The sequence below is a fragment of the Ciconia boyciana genome, chromosome 8, assembly GCF_034638445.1.
Source record: "Ciconia boyciana chromosome 8, ASM3463844v1, whole genome shotgun sequence".
Classification (NCBI taxonomy): domain Eukaryota; kingdom Metazoa; phylum Chordata; class Aves; order Ciconiiformes; family Ciconiidae; genus Ciconia; species Ciconia boyciana.
This window is the reverse complement of record NC_132941.1, coordinates 23,866,148-23,891,028: the sequence shown is the minus strand read 5'-3', so window position 1 is coordinate 23,891,028 and position 24,881 is coordinate 23,866,148. Positions and strand designations below refer to the sequence as shown.

Genomic DNA, 24,881 nt, shown 5'->3' with positions numbered 1-24,881 from the left:
GTGGAAGCTTCCCCAGAGGAAAACAGCATTTGCCATAGGGCAACACTCAGCCTCTTCACAAGCCTGGAAGGCACATGTAACTGCGTGCATGCACACAAACTCCTGTTGAGCTGAGCACCATACCAGGCCCCAGATTCTTACATTACAAGTGACATCTGGCACCTGCATGCTTAAAGCACAGGCAGGTGCCACTGCCAAATGCAGTGTCAAACAAGTGCTAGATGAGCACATGCATGCACTTTTTGAAGTCATGCTCTGAATACATATTTCAGCCTTTGAAAACTCACCACAAGGCTGGAGGAAGGCTATTTAGAAGGGACTAGGACTTATCTGAGCAGATCTATGATGCTGAGCCCTTCAGAGGGTCACTTTTGGTGGTTGGCACCACTATCAAGATTAGACAGAGGGACATAATCTCCTGAGATGAGATACCAGAAGTTTGTCTGCTGGGAGATTACTCAGCACCAGAAGGATGGCAGACTGTCAAGACCTCCCCTTCATCCACCAACTACTACTTACACTGAAAGTCCACCCTTCTGCCCTGATCTCCTTGCAGAGGCAGAGGTGAAGAGATTGATAGGAAAGCTCTTACCAAGAGAAGCAGGGGAGAAGAGACAGGTTTCAGTGCCACTGCGCTTCTGCTTGCAGAGACACCTGCCATGCCCAGAGGCTGTGGAGCCGTATGCACATTTGGGGCAGGGTGGCAGAGGAGGGAAGCAGTGTGATGACTGAACACAGTGCAGTTTCTTTTGTCATTCATCCAATAAGCTTGTAAAGAAGAAAGGCTGATGTCCCAAACAATAGCCTGCTGCAGTTCCAGAAAAACAGCTTGTCTGCAGTTTTTACTGCCCAGCCAGACTCTACCCTGGTGGGGTGGGAGCAGGCTGAATGTTTTAGTCAGCCAAAAAGCAGCACCTCCTACAGACACTAAGCAACTTCACGGCAAGAGAAACATTTGCATGTCTGAAAGGCAAACGGGCACCTTCACCTCCTACAGCTACAGTTAACATCTCTGTAGTTATGGCGGCAACACAGCCAGACAGGCTGCCAGAATTAGTTTCTGCCCTCCACCACACACGAGCACCAAGCTGCTTAAAACATGACCTGCTCACCACAGGGGAAGGGGTGATCAATACTCCAGGCTAATCTTAAGTGAAGTTTTAGCACTTCATGCCTGCAGCCACGGGACCTAGCACTGCCTGCAAGGAGCCAGCATGCCTGCAGCTGCAAGCATGGGGAGCACAGGGGACAAACTGAACCAAGCCCAGCAGAAGCTGCGATGACAGCTGTGGGGCTGCAGCACACAGTATGAGAACAGGCTTTGCTTGGCACAGGGAAGGCAGACATTGGATTCCTCCCTCTATTCATGCCTTAACAGGGAGCTACAGGAAACAGCCAGGCTCTTACAGGTGCACAAAGAAACAGGGAAAAGCTGCAGCAAGAGAAGTGGCACAAAAATTTCTTCTTCCTCTTAAGTGGAAGAGCCATGCAACAGGGCCCAGAGGTGGAGGGGATCTCCATCCTTAGGCCCTCAGAGCTCATCTGAGCAGCACATTGGATACTTTAAGAGGTCTTGTCCAGCTCAAATCCTCCTGATTTGATTATAATCCCATTACTCCAATGGAGAAAGAAGTCACTGCTATTATGAGAAAAGCCACCTGAAGTCAGATGCACACACCCTCTCCAGAGCTGTACATCACAACAGAAGTCTCAATCATCTTGAACCAACTGCCAACTTTCAAGAAAAGCAGCTCCCAGAACTGCAGATGTGATCAAACCAGCAGTAACCACCATCCAAATAGGAACTACAGCACAGCCCTTTTTGTTTCTGAACTACGAAAGAGGAACCTCTGCCCTGACAGATTCTTCATTTGGGGCAAAGAAGAACTGAGGATATTCAGACAGCTATTTCTGGTTTACTAAGAAGGGGGCTGGGGAATAAAAAAAGGCAGCATGATCCCACTGCTGAACCACAGAATTAGAGTCAGGACACCTGAGGTCTGTTCTTGGTTGTGGCATCAACATGGTAAGTTACTTCCCTGGCATGCCCTGAAAAATGGAAACAGCAGCAGAACTAGGAATGTGGAGAAGCTTATTGCATTAATGTTTGAGAGCGCAGGTCCTCCTCCTGTACTGAGAGCATGGGACTTGGCTGACAAGCCTCATTGCTTCTTGAGGCAGGGAATTTACTACTGTGTTTCTGGGAAGGGAACACAGATGCCCAAGGTAAACATCAAATCAGTAAAGACAGCTAAAACACAATTCAGGATTAGAAGTGCACAGGTAATTGCATTCACTAAGCAGACTGCCACAACTGCGTTCATCTTTAAAGAGATCAGAACATTGAAATACAGCAGGTTTTAACGTGTATCAGTCCCAGAGAGACTTAAAAGCCAACATATTCCAGTCAAATTCTGCACAACAAGCTTCAGCTTCACAAGCCTCAAAAACAAATGCTTCTATATTTAAGTACCAAACTTCTCTCAATTATCTGCTGCAACATCAGGGTGCAAACTCTGAAGCATGTGTTCCTTGTTAGCATGTAAAGTATGAGACTGACTCATTTTCACCACTCAGCTGCATCAGTTTGTGGGGTGTCAAGTCCATCAGGATACCACCTTTAGGAGAAGGTATGTTCTTTAGAGGGGGAGCAGGCTGTTGGCCATACTCCTTTGGGCAAGACAGCAGACTGCGGTAAAGAGGAGCTAAAGAAGACAGGCTTTAGTCCCAAATGCAATCTTATTTGAAAAATGGCACACAAGCCTCACTAAGGCATTCAGCTGGCATAAAGCCACATTTAATCACTAGATTGGCACACCCAGCACCACCAGTGATGCCTGCAGGTTCCCAGTTACCTTCCAGAGGTCTGCATGCCTCAGGTACAGAATGACAGCCTTAGAGGTTTGCTTTACCTTCCCTCTGCACTCTTGGAGAGAAAACAAGCCAGAGGGGCAAGGAAAGAAGCCGGGCATTTTTCCACAGCCATCTCAAACAGATGGCAGCTGCTGCTGTGCCTGAGAGCAGCCTCTGAGCTGGCAGTACCACAGACATCACCTGTGATTCAGCTGTTTTGCCAGCACCTAAGGGACCATGCACAAGGCAAGCGAGCCCAGAGACTTGGATACAAGGTGCTGAGATGAAAGATGCAGCACTGGCTGGAGATGACCTGCCCAGTGCCCCTGCCCTTGGCCCGCACCCTCTGGGAGGCTGTTAATTCAGCCCCAGTGGCACTTTGCAGCATCTGCGTGGTGACAGCTCAAGGACCACAGCACCTTTTGGAAGCAGATTGTTTCAAAGCCAGCTCAGTGGAGGCACCCATTTAAGCGGGCCTTGTTCTGGGAACACTGAGGCAGCCCATGCATTATTTTCTACAGCCCCCTTGGGCTACGCTACTTTTGCCACCCTCCAGCAGCTTTCCTATCCTGCTTTGAAAAGGAGGTTGGACTAGGTAACCTCAAGACATCCCTTCCAACCTGAATTACCTTACCACCCTAAAAAGACTGCCTGTCAAGAGCACTGCAAAGGGCCTAGGAGGCCCTCTTACAGCAGTCCCACATGCAGTCACAACACAAGAAGTCAGCTAGAGGGATTTCAGCTGCATGAACAGGCCAAACACTCTCCTGCTGGCTCACCAGCCTTGCCCCTAGTGTCACCACAATTACAGGTCATCCTGCAGCACCACAGTACACAGCCTGGTTATCAGAGCAGCAAGCTGTGCCCAGGCACAACACAGACTTGAGTTTGTCCCTGGTGCTAAGGTGGGACCAGATGCTGAACTCTGGGCCTGTCCCACCAGAGCTGAGGAAGGGGAAGAGCAGGCATCACTTCCACCTTCTGCTACAGACAGCACCAGTGCACTAGGAGAGCAACTCCAAAAGCTGCGTGGAAGTCCAGGCAGTTCCCCTACCAGCACCAAGTAGAAGCACTCAAACCTGCATGTGCTGTGGAGTTTGTAATGAAGGCACTGAGCCAAACACACATTCAGGGCCTCTTCTAGAGAGCTACCATATTACCACCAATGAAGCTGCAGCAGACAAAGCCTTTCATGTTTGCTCTGCCCTGCAAGCAAGCATCCCAACTGCTGCTTAGAGATCTAGCAGTGCAAGGGTTGGAGGAAAACCTACCTGCCCCATCTCTCATTTGACTAGCACAATTTTGGGGATGAATCTTACCCCAAGCCAGAGCCTGCACACACCTAAAACACCCTGCCGCTACCTCCAGTATCAATCACAATGGGGGGGGGGGAGGGGAAGACTAAGGTAGTAGTCTTTAGTAGCTGGGGCACCTCAGAACCATCAAACAGCAACTCCGATGCTCTCCTCAGAAGGGAACATGCTTGTTAAGGCTCACTTCAGGAGCTAGCAGAGACATGCGCTCCAGACTGCAACTTGAGTCAAAAAGCTTATAGGCAAGCTCCGAGCCCGATGTATTTGTACACACCAACATCACCAGGTAGTGGAGCACCAGTCAGCATGTCTATGAAGGGCTGAGATCTGCCAGTGCTGGAGCACTTTCTTCACTGCCTCTCCAATGGCTTTGAGGAGGATCAGATGCTTGAGAAGTCTGTGTCTTCCCTGCACCCACACTTGTCCACCATTACCTCCAAAAAGCACGCAAGCAGCAGCAACAGCCCCTCCGGGTTGCTCCAGAGGCTGCAATAAAACATCCTTCCCTGACAGAAGTCAAGTGGAGGGTTTTGGGTGGTGTGTGCCTGCTCCTGCAAGCCATCTTCAGCACAAGACTGGAGGCTGACCCACTTCAGTTCTAGCTGGATGCAAGCAGAGATGCTGGTTAGGTTCCTGTTCTAGTTACTCATCTATTTACATCTTCTATTTTACAGCATCAGTGCAAATAAAAATAAATCTGTTTAGGAAAAGCTTCCATTTGAGCAGCTTCAAGAGGTGGATTAAGAGCAACTTCCATTAGAAACCAATTGCAAACTCAGTTTTGATACTTGTTTTACTTGATACATATTTTATTCTGTTAAGGATCAAATACTGCTGCCACACAAGCAGTCCGCAGCTATTAAGTGCTCCCTGCTTTCTACTCCACAGCATGGCTGGCTCCAGTCAGCAGTTGAGAAATCGGCCCATGGAGCGTGAACAGCCCTTACTGAAACATGCTCAAGAAACAAGGGCCCATTAAGCATCCACACCAAGTGCGTCCTCAAAAAAGCCCTAACAGGAGCTAAGATGGCATGGAGCAAGCTTTTAGTAAGGCTATCTCAGGTACTCCTGAAGTACAACCACCATGCAAGAGACCATGCAAGTCAAGCCAGCTTTCAGCTTTGTTCCCTTACAGCATTATTATAATTAACCTCCACATACAAGGCACCACCACCATGTTCATGCTTCCACTACTAAGCCCTGAACAGTAGGCAGGCTGCTCCTGAAGGACCAGGGCTTAATGCACAGCTGCCAGGAAAGCCTGTCTTCATTTCAAGGCAACAAAGGACACTAAGAACATGGGGATTCAGGATCCCCACCACCACCAAGTCTTTGGTTACCCATTTGCCTGAATTGGGTGCAGGTCTGAGGCCAGCAAGAGGTGGTCTTGCCTCCTTGCTCCAGCACAAAACAGCCATACCATCAGCAGTATGAAGGAACCTTTTCCTGAGTTTTCCAGGCAGACTCAGGCTTAAACCTGAGTGAGGCTGCAGGTGAACTCCAATGAAATGAGTCACACTGAAGGTAAAGTGCCCCCTCCCTGGACCTGAAGCTCCCCTTCACTAGGGAGCAGAAAGAGTCCTTCCTGGATACTCTGGTGGCATGTAATAACCTAGTGTTATCCATATGCTGAGCTCTTCCCTATCACAACGAGCCTCTGAAACCTTCCTCTAGCATGAGCAGAAGGCTTTTCATGCAGCCAAGCAGGAATATGCAGGAGTTGAGGGTTATGCTGTTTGAGTCGATGCAGCTACTGGGCACGCCTAGGCAGCAACTGTCTTCTGAAGCCACTTGTCCAAAACACAGCAGGGAGAGACCTGGACACACAGAGAGGCACAAGGGAGAGCACTATGGAGCAGGTATTCAGCACCATGCTGCAGCACAGGTTAGTCTAGCAGCACATTAAACAGCCAGGGAGAACAGCTAGAGATCTGGGGGAACTTACCTCACCCAAATCCTCTGCCCCTCTAGGGTCTTCCTCAAGCTCTGCAGCTGAACACTCAAACCAACAACTCAAGGAAGGCCAGCAATTGCTATGTTGTGCTTATTAGCAACAACCACTCCCACACTGATTAGCAACTCTCACTCAGAGGGGATTTCTCAGGTGCCTGCCACCACCTATACAGCATTTCTGAGGACAGTGTGAAAACAGCCTGTCTTGGGGGAGCAGCTTACAAGTCCCTCCCACTGTTACTGAGAAGAAAGGCTAGGAGTCCATGACAACTGTCCTTCCTTCTGTGTAAGAAGTCTTTTCTTTTATCCTTCAGATAGGGTTTTGCCTTGAGGACTTTGGAGTGATTTGTACTCACAGAGGCCTTAGCTATCTGCCAGGCAATGCACAACAGACTGCCTGCGGTTCTAGCCTAGCAGATTTCAAGCAACTACAGTTAATCAGCATGTTTAAGCTTATTGCAGAAAGAAGTTGCTGTGCGCTGGGAAGCAGGAGAACCAAGGGCTGGAAAGATCTAGCATCACTTCCCTACCACAGGCCATTTCCCCACCACCAGAGCTACCGGAGCTGTAACCGTGCAGGCTAGAGAATGAGACAGCAGCAGCCACCCCAGAGAGGGTATGGATGAGGCTGGAGCTGCGGTCTCAAGAGCAGATCCAAGGAAAAGCTCGTATCTGTTGCTGCACCAGCAGCTCTAGGGTCACACACCAAGCAGAGAGGCAGATACAGCAAGGTGGTCCATTCAACACCATCAGGAAGAGGCCCCCTGCTTAGGCTGGGCTCACCTAGAAAGGCAGATGTCCTCTCTGGAAGAAGAGCTGATACTCCTGAAAACGTCCTTGCAGGTTAGTATCACAAACTTAGTGTTAACAGACTGGTTTTAGGATGATTTCCCAGGGGGAAAGTCTGCCTGTCCCACATAGGATTAGCCTCAACCTCCCAATGTAGGACAGGACAGACCAGCCAGACCAAGCAGCTGACATACAGGCTAAAAACCAGCCAGGGAGACCCAAAAGCTGCACATGGATCTGCTTGTGTACTGCTGTCACCTGTTCTCTAGGCAAAAATTGGATCGAGACCCCATTTGCTTGTGCTCCTTGAGGAATAGGGCAGTGAAGGTAAAGGATACCATCAAGGGCAGTCCCATCTCACTGTCTCTTAACCCATCCTTGCCTCTGCAGAGCAACGCACTCAAAGGTCTAAACAGGTCTAAGTAGGTCTGCCTGCTATGAGGCTCCTTTAAAGAAGGGAAAATGCTGCCTCAAGAAATACAGCTGGGGATGGCAGGATGGGGATGGAAATGTTCAAGGATTGAAGTGTTCAAGGCCAGTTTCCTGCAAAGGCTCCTCCCCAGGCCACAGAGCAGGTTTCTGGGACTTGCTGAAGTATTTCCAGCCTGACAGATCTAGTGGCAGCAGTGGGTTTGAGATGCCTTTCCTGCTATGAGACAGCAGTTCAATCCTACAGCCAATAAATGCAGGCAGCTCAAGCCTGCAGCAGCTGCTGCTTCCCAGAGAGGCTCTTTCCACACACCAGCTTCAGGGACTGGCAGCACATCTGGCACACTCTCAAGGGCTAAACACACATCCTCAGTGCACTGTGGCACTGGACCCAGAAGGGCAACTCGTTATAAATAACCTTGTCTGGGTGCAAGGGGTTCAGCAGCCCCCTGGGAAGCCAGGATCAGGGCATACAAACCAGCACTGCTGCCCTCTGGCCTTGTCCAGCACAGCCCCAGCAGGCACCTGATCCCACTGCACCAGGCTGCAACGTGACACCACCCTGAGTGCAAGGTGACACCAGAAAGGTTTGCAGCCAAAGGTCCTTCCCAGGCTGAGAGTGCTCCACACTGGCAGGGACTAAGCAGACAGGAGAGGAGGTCCCAGCTCATCAGTACTCAAGCACAGGCACTGCAGGGGACCACATCAGCAATATTTTTAGCCTGATTCTTAGGGGGTTGTTTTTTTGGTGGTTTTTTTTTTTTTCATTTCCACCCTTCCAGCCACCTCCCCATGGGTCTGCACAGCTGAGTCACTGCTGGAACCTTCCAAACACTTGGACACCAGCAGCACAACAGCTCTGCTTGGCAGCACCATCCCTCCCTAGCCCCTCGAGACAGCCCAGCACTGATGCAGTCTCACCAGCTCTCAGGACACCCTGATGGAGACCCCAGCCCTCAGCCTCCCAGGCCTCAACACTGGGCATCAGTAGCACCAGGACACAGTAGCATCCTCTCCTTGTCCCCCCTCTTTTCATCACAGCATAGCTAGGCTGCCTGGAAGCATCAGCATCTGCTGACTCCTCAGAGATCTGTATGGCTTTCAGACAGAGGAACACTCCTCTGCCACCCAGAGATGAGTGTTTTACAGCCTTTCAGAAGGCACTTGTGACCTACAAGATCTCCCTTCCCAAGGAGCTCCACATTGCTGCACCAGGGCCCTCATGGAGGAGAAAGATGAAGCTCTGCAGACATGGGGATGTGTGGGCAGGCTGAAGCAATACAACAGCTGTGCCTTTCATTTCTCCAGCCAGTGTACACCATCCCCACAGCTCTGAGCAGGAGAATAAGAGGAGCCCAGGCCAAGGAGCACTCCTGGCCCAGCTGCTGTACACCCAGGAAGGGAGGGCAGGATTGAGAGGGAGAATGCAAGCAACAACACCCCCAGTTATACAGCCCTAGACCCTCTCTGCACAGCCTCTGGAGGCTCCTCTGGAGGCAGCACAGCTGCATTTGGGCATAAAACCAGCCCCAATTCCCCCTTTCATACCAAGGGGAATACCAGGAGTAAGAAGCAATGAAACAGGCCTCTCCAGACAGTATTGGGTGCCATCTTCCAGTAGCTGTTACCACAAGTTGTCACAAACACCCACCAGGTGCAGAATACCCAAGTCCAGGGCAGTGCCCACAGCTGGATCCCTCCTACTGCTCTTCCCAGGCCTCTGCAGCAGGCAGGAGCTCCAGCACAATGCACTGCAGTCAGTGGGGGCACCTGAGCACCTTCAAATCATCTCCAAATGAATCTCCCTCCTGAAACCAGAAGCCTCTCCACCCTTGACAGTGTACCCACCCCCCCAATCCACTCAGCCCCAGCACCCAACATGCAAGGTGCAAAGCCTGCCACAGGCTTGTGCAAGCACTGCTTGCCTGCCAGAGCACTGCAGAGACGTCCACACCTCTGCCAAGACAGCCTGGCAGCAAGCTGGTCAGGAGAGCACTGGAGACAGCTACAGCTGATCAGGTGGGCTGGGACACCCACACAGAGCAGCCGCCTCAGTGTGTGACAGCCATCGTTCTGCAGCACCATTGTGCACTGAGCCTGGGGTGTTGTGGTTGTTAGCAGCAGCAGCACCATTCAGCATGGATGTTGCCTGCTTCAAGTGTGGTCTTTACATCTTTAGATCCTGTAACACAGGTTCAGTGCCCTATAGTCTGCTAGCAACCATAAGGGGCTCTATGGCACCTGTCCAGCCCACTGCACACTAATAACTTTCATTTCTCCCTCCTCCTTCAAAGTTTCAGCTGGCAACAACAGGAGGACAGATACCAAGTGTGGTATTCCCTGGTTCATTAGGGGAAGCCCATAGGACTATGTGCTGGAGCAGAGCAAGGCTTAATAAAACTACTGCAACCTGACTGCAGGCAGACCCTAAGTGCCTGTGCTAGGGCTCCCATGCAAGCCTGCACACTAAGTCTTGTGGAAATTAGGTGTAGAAACTCTAATGAGCTGTGCTGATGAAGCTGTCATTTCAAACTCCACTACCCCACAAGTAATTTTTTTTGTTTTACAACCCATGCAACAACATTCAGGGCTGTATCCCAGAAGCTCTTCCTATCCTGAGGACAACATCCCCTGGACAGAGGTGGTTGACAGCACCCCCTTGCCCCCCCAAACATCTATGCGGGCAAATCATGCTGCCCAGGCCACCCCAGAAGCTATCTGCATTCCTGTCAGCATCAACTTTATGCCTGGGGCCTCCCGTGTCACCCAAGTCTGCGCAGAGACGCGCTACCCTTTTAACAAAGCAGCAGCGTGCTGCTATAAAGGGATGAGTTTCTGTAGCAACCAGGCTGAACTTGTACAAACTCTGCCAAAGCACTAGATCTTTCCATGGTCTGATACTTGAACGAACACACCATTTGTGAAACTGGTTTTTACAGCCCTTAAAGGCTAGGAAATTAACTCTTCCCTGTTTTGCACCCCTGCCCTGTCACCAGGCCGAGGAGATGCATTAAGTTTGTGCACGCAGCACCCCTTTCTCCTCCTGTGATTTTACAGAGAAGGCTGGTGCCTCTGGAAGAGTTAAATGAACCCTGCATCACTCCAGGGGAAGCACCCAGCACCCCAAAGACTCCCCATCTGATCCCAGCTGCAAAACCAGACTGGAGAGGATTGAGGGGGAAGGGCAAGCCAGCCAGCAGCGCGTGGCTGCAAGCCCACACCCTGCCGATCACGTAGGTTTGCGCTGGACCAAAAGAGTTAAAGCAAGAAGCCATTCCACTGCATCTCCTCCAGCCCACTGCCAGGAGCAGACCGCTATTTCTAGTTCAACATGGGAGTGGAGCAGGATACCTCCAAGTCTTCCACCCAGCCTGCAAGCTACCAGCTGAAGTTGTTAGTCAGGTGCCAGCTGCACCTACCACACCCCACAGGCAGAGTTTGGCAGGCAACACTGCTGTAGCACAGGAGCAAGTGGCACTGCCTGGACTTTTGCAGTTGGGCAGGGGGGGTCCCTCTGCAAGCAGATGAATCCCTGCCTGCAGAGCTACCTGCCACCAGGGATTTTCTCAGGTTGCTGGAGCGAAGTTCAGCCTCACTCCCACCCAGTGTGTGTTCAGCCTCCTGACACCACACCTCCCACCCACTCCCTCCAAATGCAGGGAGAGGATTTCTCCTCTTCTCTCAGCAATGTTATTCTTCCACCAGCATTACAGCACCAAGCAAAACATAAGCCCAGGCACTTCTTTTCTGCAGTGAACCGACAGCAGAGCAGATGGGGCTGTGGCACAGCCAGCCACAGCCTCCCCAACTAAACTGCCACGTTACACAAGCATTACAGGTCAAGAAGCCCCCATCAGTAACTGCCAGCACCCCATTACACAAGCAAATCGCTCTGCATTAGCTTTAAAACAGCCAAAAATAAAAGGAATCCAACAACTGTTGCTGCGTGTGTCAGACTCACCGGACTGTGTGCTGGTTTGTGCTGCAGCATCAGAGTCCTGGGTGCTCCAGGGTCTGTCCCACCCTGTCAGGTTGAGGGACTGCAGGCCAAGGCACAGATCATTGGTGTCTGGGAGGCCACGGGAAGACTCTTGCGTGGACGTAGGGAAAAGCATCCTGCTTGCCACTGCTTCTTCAGAGTCCTGGAAGTCTGCTCAGATTGAGAACAAACAGAAGCTTGAGAGTTCAGGGTTGCTTTTTTCTTTTTAAAGAAGGAGTTTTCCAAAGCGTTAAGCCCCAAGCCAGGTCTTGTGCTGCTCTGAAGCCACAGCTTCTGCAACTAGCAGTTGCACCCCAAAAGGGAGGGCTACCATATGTCCAGAAACCAGCCCCCACCCCCCTCAGCCCCTCCACCTTCCTATCCCGTCTGCATTACTGACTGGGTCAGCATGTGACCAGGCTGCTGATGCTTACTGTGCTGACAGTGACGTCACTCAGCCATGCAAGAGAACTGCATCAGCTCTTACAAAATAAAGGTAAGAAGAAAGGATAAGATTTCCCCTGAAAGACAAGACAGAAGGCAGGAGGAGAGAAGTGCAGCTCCAGTAAATCAAAGGAGGCAGGCAGCACAAAAGCAGGGCTCCACAACACAGCACAGCAGACAACAGGCTCGAGGCAGCAATCCCCCAGCAACGATGATAGCAGCAGCGACAGAGCAGACAGTTTTAGTGCTACCCAGCTCTCCTGTCCCCGCCTCCCTCCACCCACAAAACCCAAAAACACTTTAGTTCTGGACAGACTCCAGCTGCTGGCTCCAATTCAGAGCCCAATGCAAAGCTTCGCAATTCTACTAGCATAATCTATTTGGTTCAACTTGGCCACTGTGCCTCACTGACTCTGCATTGTTTACCACTGAGTAACAAGGATAACCTTCAACCCCCCCGCTACCCGGAGACAAGCCCATTATCACAGGTCCAGCCCGAGCAGGCACACCACACTGGTACAGGGAGAAGAGGACCAGGCAGAGCACAGGACCCATTTCACATCAGGAATTTTTCATGGCCTGTTTACCTTCTGCCTGCCTGGCCCGCCCCCGCCCCGCCCCCCCCGCCCCCTTCCCAGCCCTCCCCTGCGGGGTCTTCACAAGCCAATGGTACTGGAAATGCCGGATTCTTGCATCTGTTTAAGTCTGTGCCAACAGCCTAAGGAAATGCAGCAGGTTCATAGTCTGAGAATTCCAGTTTAATGCAGGGATCTGGGGGCTGATGAAACCACAAGATGCTCAGCTGTGTTACCTGAAATCTGAGTCAGAGGGCATTTATAAGCCAGCTACCAAGCAGCAGCAGCTGTCTCCTCCTCCTCTGCCTGCCCCCACACCCTCCCACTGTGCTATCAGATGTACACCTCACACACCACTCCCGGCTCTTCAGCAGGGCACTGCAGTGACTCCAGCCTGCCACACTATCCCTCAGGTGCAGCCCTGGCCATCCCAGACAGCCTGACAGTGTTCCTGGCCTCCTTTTCCACACCCACATCCCATGCCACTGGGTTGCCCATGACATAGTAAAGCCCAGGCAAGGCCCCATCATCAGCTGGGTATCCCACATGAGACAGGCCACTGCTGCCACCAGAGGTGGGACCCTCACTTTGACCCCACAGCAATTTGGGGAGCACCAATGTTCCCAGATTACAGCAAGGGGGCTGAAACCAGCTAAAACCATACCTGCTGGCCACATGCTGCCTTCCCCCTTCCCAGCTGCAGCCTCCTCCACAGTACTTCACCAGGATAGCACCCACCAGGTTTTTTTTTCCTACTCCCCTAATAGTACTAGTAGAAGCTGTAGTGCCCATTCAGTCATATTACTATGAAGCACCTGCAACAGCATCAAATATTCCTCCAAAAGCATCACACTGCACCTTCAGCAGGGTATTAATTCTTCCAGTATAGTTTTCAGATTGCTTGTTTTGGACAGGCCCTAAAAACATTTAAAATGCAGCTGTAGGGAAGAGAGGATTGCACATTGCTCAGACAACTCAGTTCCCACAGCAACCATAACTTGCCCATATGAATATGTAACATTCCTGCATTTATGAAAATGCAGAAGTGCTGTGCTCTAGGCCCAGATCCCTGGCAGCAGGAGACTACATTCCCATTGGGGACCAGGATCTTGCTAGGTTTTATGCCATCGTCAAGACTAATTCCCACCAAGCTTCACCTTCTGGGAAGCACGGACATAAACAGAATATCAACAGACAGCAGAACTTGAATCCCACCTGGATCCAACATCTTAGATGAAACCCACCACTGAAGAAATAAGGAAAACAGGGAACAAATTCATCAGCAATGAGAAGGCACTCACTCCACAGCATCCAGACACATTTTCCCTAGCTATCTACATTTTTCAGGAAACAAGCTGTTTTGTTTAATTGAACCCAATCAGATTCAAGTTCAAGAGATGTATGTTTCCCTCTGATGACTTCAATCTACATTAAATACAAGCTCCCTGCAATTCAGTTACAGGTATAACTGCTGAAGCACAGAGTAGAATTTGCTTAGATAACCAGCATTTTTTAATTAGACCTTTTCCCATCCAAAGCAAATAGCCAGCACAAGCCTGCTTCCCCTTTAACACTCCCAGTCACACTGAAAGATGGATATGGGCCATCAAGGAAAAACACCAACTTAAATAGAATTTAAATGGATTTCTGGAATAGTTATTTTCAAATTCAGAGCCAGGAAATTTGTTAAAGCAATCAATTATCAACAGCACACAAAACTAATACGATACTGGGGCAGGAAGAATTAATTTCCTACAAAAATTCCATCTAGAGTCATAACCTCAAGTTATTAATAAGTAAACTTCTACCAAATATTAAATAACTTAACTTTGCAGCCTGACACAGCCCAACCCCAGCCCAAGTGCTTTGCTGCAGACTTTTCCAAGCCCCAAGAACCAGTGTGAGTCTTTCCAACCTGGATTTTTCCCTGTTGCCACTGGAAGCCAACCATCCTGGCAGATGGAGCCGTGCTGCACTGGGCTTGTGCCTGAACATCTGGGAGAGACTGAGCTCCCACCTCCCGAGCTGGTTAGGTTTGATTTTAACAGCATCATGAGAAGTAAGTCCTTAGTAAAACAATCTTGTGCAGGTGACTCTCCTGGATGATGTCCTCCTGTCTGTCCGGGAGATCCCTGGAGCCAGGGTACACCACAGCACAGGCTGGACAGCTTTCCACACCACCACCTGGACAGAAAGCTGCATTTTTCAGAGTTCAGATGTTTGCATCACATTTAAGACATTTCAAAGGCTTCTTAAAGGCAAGTATCTCCACACAGTTCAGCTCTTAACCTGCAGTTAAGCCCTTCCAGCCCAGCTGGCTTACGCAAGCTGCAGCCCCAGCCACTTGTCCCCACCCCAGTGCTCCCTCCCCACTTACACCAGTTTAGGCAGATGAGTTTCCACACAGGAAGCTGAGCTGCAGAGCTGATCTAGTTAAAACCAAGCCACTGGGAGTTAGTTTTAGCCTAGCTCATTCCCCTGATCTGGTATACAGTATGGCTGCACTAACCAGGCATTTGAAACAGGAAAATATTTAGAAAATTACAGCCTAAGCCTGTGTGGAAAGGACAAGCAGGGACTGGCACCACAAGCTGTGACCTACAGGCAGTTTGTGGCAGGCAGGTTAAGGTAGCAAGGGGAGAGCTGAGTGTGATTCAGTCCCTGTCCCATACCAGCAGCATCCCTCTGTGCCATCAGACTTAGTCTTGAAAGGTGATACTTCAACCAAGGGCAAAGATGTTCAGATGTTCAAGCCTTCCAGACCTAGGCCACTTGTAAAGCCAGCTAAAAACCCAGCAAATGGGTTTTATCTTAAAAACGGAGAAAATCTAGAAAGGTAGCAACAAAATGGTTAAGCAAGCATGAACCAAACAAGCTAGATTACACTCCTACCACCTCTGCAGCCATGAAGAGGTCTCCCTTTGCTCCCACATGCTAATTGCTAGCAGAACCTGAGTACAGAGGAAGCCCCTCCACAAACAAGGGCCCTGAGTGTACAGAGCAGGGGAAGGATAAGCACAACTCAGCTGTAAGCTCTGTTCCCTGACAAAACTAGACTCACCTTTGTGTGCAGCTACCTTGTGGACTGACCAAGGCTGAACCTCCAAACCAAATCCAGAGAAGCAAGAGGCAAGGTAAGCATTTCTGCAGCCTGCAGATCACAAATGGGAAGGCAGCTCACAGCAGAAGCACTGTTTTGCCTTTCACACCTCTTTACACCTCCAGTTTAAGGCTAGGAATTGTGTCCCTGAAAATTAAGCTTCAAGTATGTTTTGCACACAAGACAAGCAAATCTCAAGTGAAAGCTTTTAGAGGATGAGCCAACTGTATTCCTAAGGTACACTGAGGATCATTAGGGGCTTAGGAAAGCTTGTTAGGCATAAACCTACTAGTTACAAGACATTTTTGATACACAACTAAGCATCTCCCCTTTAATCTGAAAAATTCTTCAAGTGGAGACATTTGCTGCTGTATAACCTGTTTCACCGCCAGAACAAGGAATTTGCCTTATTCCCATAACCACAAACACTTGAACAGCTGACAAGCAACCATTTAAGAAACTAAGGAAGAGTGCACTGCAACTTTGCCTTGCTGCCCTACCTACCTCTTTGATGAGTAACAGTGAGAGACTGCCACAGGATTACAGCACCAAAACCTGAACGACTGCACAGTACATCAGGAAACCCACAGGAAACCTGCTGGATCTTCAGCAACACCATCCAATTTGCAACTGCTGCAGAGTACAACAGCTCTAGGCCAAGTCCCTGCTCTCTGCAGAAGAACACCCACCATGATCTGTTTCCATCTGTAGATCTGATGAAGAAACCCATTTACTAGAGCTACTTTCCAGTACTCGCCACACTGCTGCGCTGCACTGCATTGTGCCCATGTAGGCAAAGACCTGTTAATGTGACACTTGAAATATAAAGGCCAAAACCAAAGGCAGTAGGTGTGCACCTCTTTTGGGGCACAGGTGTTGAATTTCACTATTCTGATGTGTATACCAGACAGAGCATTTATTTGGGGCAAGGAGAATGGTTCTCAGCTGCCAGCTCCAGGTGAGCTCCTGCTACCAGCCTTGCTCTGCCTCAGGCACCCTGTTAACCCCACACACTCCAGGCAAGCAGCACTACATTTTGTGTCTCTGCATCTACAACATTTTGTCCCCACATCCAAGACCACACACACATCAGGTCAGCTGCATCCAGCACTGTCTGGCATGTTTCCTCATGGCTGCAGGGCAGTGAAGAACAGCAAAGTTTACATTATAGTACCAGAGAGGACTTTTTGGGTGGCTAAACAAGTGATAGGTCTTTAATAGACTGCAACTGAGAGCAAACAGGAAGCTGATTTAGTCATCAGCTAGCCTGGGTTTGCATTTGTCCTTCAAATTTCCTTAAATAAAGCAGCCACTGAGAATCATTAGGACCTGATGGGCCACAACTAACAGCCTTTACTCTGAACTTGGCACCTTAAACCACTCCTATCCACAGGAAGTCATTTAAGCATCTCCCATTTCTTCACACAATGGACTGTCAACTGATAGCAAAATAATGGCTGCTTTGTCTCAGTTAAATGAGCAGAGGTTAATGAAAGGGAAATCAATGCTGCTAGGACATTTGGGGTACCTAGAATCCTTTTAAATCAATTTGTTTTAAACCAGCATTGCCTTAGCCAGTCAACTTAGCCAGGTGAGTAAGTGGGCATGCAAAGGCTGAAGAGGGAGCTTTACTCACTATTCTACTTAAGCTGGAAGTTGTGCCTACAGAACAGAATGATGATTTCAAAAGCTGGTTTAGTTTTTTAACCAAATCTGGTAGCAGCACCTTCCACCCAGCAAGGCCCAGCTTTAAAGCCTGGCAAACAAACCACCTGCTACCTTAAGAAACTGGCTTTGCTCTTGTTCTTATTCAGACCAGTGATGAACATGCAGATCAACTTTAAGTTTGGGAGAGAAGAACCACATTCCCTGTGAAGCAGTTGCCCAAGGACCAGCTGCACTCCAGCAGCACTGGCAGGAGATGAGCTGGTGGGAGATGTTGACTCCTGCCTCTGTCACAGCCACATTTTCTCTCTCATCTCCAACACCACACTAAAAGCCACTAAAGGTTAATGTCTGCACTACACACCTTGCTGAAGAAGTTTTGCCTTCCTTCAGACAGGACTGAATCAGCCTGAAAGGCAGGTGTTTTGAAGCACCACACAATCCTGTCCCAGAAGCTACCAGACAGGTTCTACAATTACAGGTTTCACCACAGTGCTGCACTGCACCCTTTGGTTTGGGCTAGCAACCTAAGCTTAGGCTTGGGGAACTCCTGGAGCAAGCACCCATGAACCACTGCAGTGGTAGTCAGGCTGGGCCTGATGACTCAGATCATTTTGGCAAGGCAACCAAGTTCACCAAGGGTTATCATTAACTGCAAACTGATCTTTATAGAGATTTAACATTAGGTATGGCAGCTAAATCTCCAGTGGCAGTCCCTTCTGCCATGCAGCTCTACCCAGATCTGGATAACTGTGTCAGATACAGGACTGCTGAATAAGCTTGTTTTCTCACATTGCTCAGACTGCTGCTGTACTGATCTCTTCTCAGCACAATCTCGCTGCGCACCTCATCACACCAAGTAAGGTGTCTCCACACGTGTTTCCCCAATAGCATTAGTGAAAGGTCACGAACTTCTGCCATCCCTTCTCCACCACGTGTAATCCTCTTAATGCTGAAAGGGGCTTCTTACACACAAGTCCAATCCAGGATAAATTTAGTTTGACCTGAGGAAGACAACTGAAAAGCTTGAGGGACCATGAAGAGATTAGAGTACAACTATTTCCCCTGCTGGAATAAAATCTCTTCCCCAAGCACCCCAACCAAAAGAGTTTAAGTTGTAAAAAGACAGTCCTTTCACCCGTTATAGCTACTACATTAAGGGTAGATATCCAGGCTCATTAAGACTGCCCAGGCTACAAGTTTCATGATAATATATCCTAACTACAATACACAAGTTGTTCCTGCACCAAGTAAAAGCACCAGAGGCTCATGAATTCTTCAGAACTGATTTAACTTGGAGCAGTGACAAGACACCACATGAGATCAAGGGGCTCTCTGCTCCATTGGTCACCTACCCAGAAGCCAGGCTCACTGAAGGCAAGACACTGATCCTGCAGAACCTCATCTTGTTCACTCAAAGGCATGGCAAACAGCTCCAACAGCCTGCTTCAGGCTCTACACCATCTGCCCAGTGCAGGGGGGCAGTTAGCAGCATTATATTCTGAATTTTAGCAATCAGCTGCTCAGCCTTACAGCCATTGGGTATGAATTTCTGCAAAAGACTGCCACAACCTAGGCCAGGGTTCAAGGGCCAAAGCACCTCCCCATTTACAGATCACAGCTGTCCTAGGATTCACACCCTTGCTGACAGCACCAACTTTTTCATAGAGAAGACGCTCATTAGCAACACATTAAACAGAAGCAGCTCACACACTTTTCTGGTCCAGAGACAGAAGGAAGCTTGCAGAACTGCTGCATTCAGGCTCTCATTACCTACCAAGAGGTCCTGACTGATGAAACAAGGCCAGGACTGCAAGCAGACTAATAACTCTGAGCTGCCGATGCACTGGCAGATGCTGACTCATGCATATATTTACAGCTGATAACTGCTGGCCTGGCCAGGATAGCTCAGGTTGTACTCTATTATCAGTCTCTTGTACAGCCCAGAAGCACCTTATGAAAAAGATCAGACATTTCCATTAGCCTAAAGGGTGAGGGCACCCAAGGCAGCCACTTTCTAGCCCTGCCTCAGCAGTGCCCAGCATCCTTTGGGAAGTGAGCAAGCCTCTTTCCTCATGCCATCACAAGCATTTGTGCCACTGCACAAGGGATTTGATACAAGCTAAAAGCCTCCTGTCACATTATCCAGTGCTGAGCAGGCCCCCCACACCACATGAATGGCTGTGCCAGCAGCCAACGCCTACTTGTGAGACTGGCCTCAACTGCTACATCAGGAACAAAAGCTGCTTAGGACATCCCAAAAAGCACAGCTTTTGCTGCCCTGCAGCACAAATAATGTTTGCTAGAGGAAGCCTCCCCTTCTTACATGCAAGTTCCATTGTACTTGTCCTACAAGAGGTCTTCCATAGAAGTTACTCAGTGATAGCCTGAAACACAAGCACAGTTTAACACCACCGAAGGGAAATTCCCCCAGTTTCCAATCAAGACACCATCTCTCAGCAGCTCCACACCAGCAAGAGCCCCTGCTCCAGGCATCCATAAGAAATACCACAGCAACTGACAGACCGAGCAGAGATTCACATGCAGCAAGTCAGTAAGCAGGTTCATTTCATTGCCAGGTGAATAGCCCAGTGCCTCAGAGAAGAGCTTTAGAAGTCTAGAAGACAGTACTGCAAATTAATTCATGTGCCAGAGCTAACCCACATCTTCACAGGATGAATCTGCTCTAGTGGGCAGGGATAGTTCCTTTATTAACTAGGTTAACTTTGGCAAGTAAGCTGAAACTTAATTAGGAAACATTCCCATTCCAAGTTATAAATGGAATATGAAGGGCTATAGCTAAGATTTCAACAAGGCAGCCAGAAACAACTCTTACATGAATTCATGGTAAGGAGATAAAGGAAAATACTTAGGTTTATTTCCCCATTATGCTTCCAGTGCATCAAGATCAGATACAACACTGACTACCACTGTGCCAAGGGACAAGAAATGTCTAAATACCTCAGTACAACACCAAATATCTAAAAATGCACCACTAATGACACCACTGACCTGAATTAGTTAATATTCACTATGCAACTGCTCAGGAGTAGCCAGCATATCCTCCAATAGTGTTTTACTAGGCACGTTTCAAGCAATGCTGGCTATAGATCCATATCTTGAAGTGAACAATTCACTTCCTCTGATATTTCTGCAGTGCCAGCACAGGATCACATGGCCAGATCAGCCCCAGTCCACAGTGCTAAGCCATTCAAATACTCAGGAGATTAAGCTGCACTGGAAGTCGTCTGGTAGCAGTCATTTCACTAGTCCAGAACAAAGTTGCACTGCACAAGCAGACAGACTCACTCACAGAATGCCCAGACACCTGTTTGCAGCCTTTTTTACACCCATTTAATTAAAACTCAGATTATTCATGAGCACAAGACAACTCTGTCTCCAAGTGACTGCAGAGAAAGCTTCTCTGCCTACAGCAGCCTGCAAGGTCACCAGATGGTGAGGTTTTTTCCCCTTTACTTCCCACTTTGTTTTGGGAGAAGTCCAGAGGGTCAGTTTGTTTCCAATAATGGCCAAAGTGTTTATTGACCCTATAATTCAGAGGCTGGAGGAGCAACAGCAATCTCTTTCAAGTGCCCAAATCCTTGGCACAAGTACTATTGCACAGAAGTGCACTGGCAAGAGGAATCAGGCACCTGGCAGGTACGTTTACTGGCAGATCCTGCCTACTCTAAAGGGACAAAAGCACATCCTTCACTTACATAAAGATAAGATTGGACCCAGCACTCTGCTTTGGCACAGAGCCTTCTGTTTTGAGGCAGATCAAGTGCAAGACAGCAGAATATGCCCACTCTCCTCAGCCTGCAGGAAGCAAAACTTGCAGCACTGATCTCATAATTCCAAGCTTGCTTTGCAAGAAAGTCTTCACCTACATGTACTGCTTCAGTGTGCTCTTAAATACACAATTAACTGACCTGTAGCAAACATGGTTATTTCAAAATTATTTTGCATTTTTAATGCATGCAGCAGATCAGCCATACTAACCACTAACAGATTAATCCCACCTCCAGGAGAGGCAGACTGTAAAGGAGTCTGCTGGAACTACCTTCACCAGAAGTTGGCAGGTCAGGCAGTGAGAGCTCACGTCCTGCTCACATGATGATCCACAGCACCACAGGGAGCATAAGCAAGCCTTCCCAGGCACCTCCACACTGCCAGGGAATACTTGGCTTATCCACTTCAGGGACACAAATGAAGCCCCTGGTACCAAAACAGCATTAACCCTGACTCCAAGCAGCTCTCTGCTCACAAGCACATGCCAGCAACCACACCACCAAGAAGTACCACCACATGTTCACTAGGTCCCACCAAGCAACTCCTCCCTTCCACCAGCCCTGGACCCTCAAGCTCACCTCAAACCCAGCCAAACACTCACCTGGCAGGATGTCACGTTTGCTTTTTGTGACAGGTGTGGTACAGACTCCACTGAAATCCAAAGAGTTGTCCAACATGGCATTTATTCGGCGGAATATATCTGCATTGCTGCAAGTGGAAAGTGCAGGGGCATCCAGGCTATCCCAGCAGTCCTTTATGCTCCTCCCAGTATCTTCTTTCTGGTAAAAAAGAACAAGTATGAGTGTCAAGCAGGCTAGTACTCACGACCTGGCTTTCAACACATTGTGGGAGGTCTGGATTGCCTCCAATACTCATATTAGCTTTAGCTCCAGGTCTTAGCAACACTCAAGTACAATTCTTGGCATTAAAGAAACAGTTAAGCAAACAGGTCAGCAATCTGTCAGCACATCAGACCAGGACCATCCCAGTCAAACAGGTACCAGCTCACCACAGCTGGGATGAACTTTAGACTAAGAGCCACAGCACCCAAACTATTGTGGTTGCTAACATGAGCTCCCTGCTGCTTTTCTCCAGCAGATCACAACATTAAAGCAGAGATCTGATTAACAGAGAATCAGCCTACTGACACTGGGGCACAGGAGGGATGTTCATGGCCAAGGCAGCCACCAAAAGAAACCACAGTAGCTCCTCCTATGCACAGCAGAAGAGATCAAGCCTCACTATCACCCATATGTTTGGGAGCTCTGAACAACATCTTAGAATGGCCCAAGTCAGCAGGCACACAATCACTTCAGAAAAACAGGCTAGCCCCAAACCCTGAGGTCTCCCTTGGAAAGGCAGAAAACCAAATCCTGATCTTCCCTTTAGATAGCAGCTCCTGACCACAAAGGGAGGTTACACCAAACCAGCTCTGCTTTAGCATGACCCTCCATAGCCACTGATCTACCAGCATCAAGATTTTGAGACCATACTACACAAGCCAGAATTCTTGCAAAGTTTCCTCTGCATGAAAAAGCTCAAACCCCTCCTGCTTCCTGGTGCCAGTCCAGAGAACCAGCAAGAGCAGCTGCTTCCCCAGGTCTGCTCACAAGCCACTTTCACATCTAGGCTTGCTTCAGTGCAGCTGCACAACATTCAAGCCTCTGCTGATCTAGAAGCCACTAAACTTAATCTCTAACTAGCATTTTTGGACAAGGGCAGGTCTTCTCACCACCCAAGAGCCACTGCAGCAGAACTCTGCTCCTGAACACGCTGAGCAAACAGTATTGCTATCAATTAGGACCCACATTAAGGAGAAGAACAGGAAGGCACAACCTCACCAGTCTTGGCCTCCAGAGCAGAATTCTTGCCATTAAGCAAATCGAGTTAGAGCCAAATTCAAAGAACTGAATTGCAGCAAGGCTGGCGAACAAGCCCCTGCTACTGCAAGACACAGAGGCCTATAGCTCTAAATTGGGCCATTTGTACTTGTCAAGGCAACATTTAATACATCTACCTTCTGGATGCATTCCTGCAAGTTTTGGGCCTGATTTCCCCCACATTCCTCCCCCTGCTTCACTCACTAGCAAGCCTGAAGCACCAAGCTGGTTTTACTTTCAAATCATCCCTTACTGATCTTTCCAGTATGTGGCCTGTGGTAGAAGGCAGGTCAACACTGAATTTCACATGGACATAGGAACTTTAGCTCAGTCCAAGGACAGGACTTACATTTCCCCCCCCCCCCCCCCATCATGAGCAGTTTTACTGCCATAACACATGATCTGATCGTTTTCTTTATGCACAAGAGTTTTTCTCCTCACCCCCATTTAGCTAAAAAGCAAAGGAAACCCTGTCCTGGAATCAGCAGGAATAAGCTACTGAATTGTCAACTCACACGATGCCTCCAGGCAGGACCTGAACAATTGATTCAGGATTTCAGCCTGTTTAAGACTATTAGCATCTATTCAGCACTGGAGTCCAGGATCTTTGTCTATTGAAAGGCTCAGCTCACCCCCAGATAAGGTCCTGGGACTCTGCAGGCACAATGCAGGAGCATTTTACAAGCAAAGAGAAAAACAGGTAGGGCTGAAAGCGAGCTTCAGGCAAGAGGAAACAGGCAGAGCAAGCTTTAAGTCATTTTTATAAAAAGCAGCTAGAGGACTACAGACACTCAATTTAAGAAAGTATTGCCAGTCATCTTTAATAAAAAGTGCCGCATCAGGCTGCCTTGGCACAAGTGTGAAACTCCATATGCTACTCCTGTTACTGCTAAAGAACCACTTACAGTAGGAGGCAAAGCTTTTCCCTAGGAGTCTGTGCTAGCAAGACAAAAATAAACCCGAGCAGCAAACCAAACGCCTGACCCATTCCTGCTCATTTAGCATTTGATGCTTCCCACAACTGGCAGCACCAGTCCTGCTACAAAGAACAGAAAATAGAAGGAGTACGGCCAAACATTTCCACAAAAACTACTTCCACTTACAGAGCTTTTAACCTTAAGACTGTCAAGGATATCCTAGAGATACTGCAAGCATCCAGGACACAGGAGCTGGCATCCAACCCCTTGTAGGAACTGGCTCATGTCCCTAAACTTTCCTTTGGTAGAGCTCACCCTCCTCCCTAAACCCCCCAGAACAGAGACACTCCTTTGAGAAGAGCTCTGCTCTCCCAGTCTCTAAAGCATGCAGGGCCCAAACCATTCAGCAGCCTGGATAGTCCAGTGGAAAGAGTTTGCAAACATGTAGCTGGAGAATACGCCCATATCCTTTAGTCTCAGAGTTAATACCAAAGCAGAGGAAAATACCACGCCTGAGGCTGTGTCCTCCAGAACCTGCTCCACTCTCGGATCCCCAGGTCAAGACAAGCAAAGGAGCACTCTTGAGCCCAGCTAGGATTAGCTTTCAATGCTCCGTCTTGAAGGATTTTGCTACAGTTAAACACATGTTGCCTGTTCAGGCTTCTCTGGAAGTCCTCCACACAGCAGCAACTACAGATACAGCCCAGGCTCAGAGCTGGCAATCCCCTCTGCTTTCACTGAGGCACAAGTCCAGAGCACTGGTGGGTCATCCTTCTTCCACAGGCCCCAGCAGTGACCTGGCACACTGTGAAACACCAGGGTGTAACCAGTGACCCGACAACAGCCACTCTCAGCTGGTCCTGCCTGCTACAGTGCACAATGCCAATCCAGGAGAGGGGACACCATTTTATCAGTGCAACCAGCAGATGACCAAGTGAAAACAGAAGTGTGATCCAGCTGACAGGTCATTTAAAGTCATCAGGAGTCAAACACTGCTTCCTGACACCTGGTAAGACACCCAGTCTCCATTTAAAGAGCTGAGTTTCTAGGGATGTTCCTAGATCAGAAACAAACAAGAAAGGCAATTCAGTTCCCTGCAGTAGGCATGCAGTGCCACAGAGCAAACAATTTAAAGGCTTCAGGTTAAGTCATTGTGGTAGATCTGGAACACGGACCCAAGAAGCACTGCACA

The 24,881-nt window shown here is 48.9% G+C and overlaps 1 protein-coding gene across 5 annotated transcripts in view; it reads right to left on the bottom strand.

Moving 5' to 3' along the window:
- CPEB1 (cytoplasmic polyadenylation element binding protein 1) overlaps positions 1–21,641 on the bottom strand; it is a 36,855-nt gene extending 15,214 nt beyond the window's left edge. Inside the window, exons 1-2 of one of the 5 annotated variants that reach the window (XM_072871319.1) lie at positions 21,494–21,641; positions 11,299–11,487 (exon numbers count right to left, since the gene is read on the bottom strand). In XM_072871319.1, the coding sequence (XP_072727420.1) occupies positions 11,299–11,487; positions 21,494–21,569 (265 nt within the window). In that variant the 5' untranslated portion in view covers positions 21,570–21,641. Of the gene's footprint in view, positions 1–11,298; positions 11,488–11,750; positions 11,954–18,877; positions 18,898–21,493 lie in introns of those variants that run through there. The other 4 variants (XM_072871316.1, XM_072871318.1, XM_072871317.1 and 1 more) reach the window with 4 other exon arrangements.
- Positions 21,642–24,881: the final 3,240 nt, after the last annotated feature.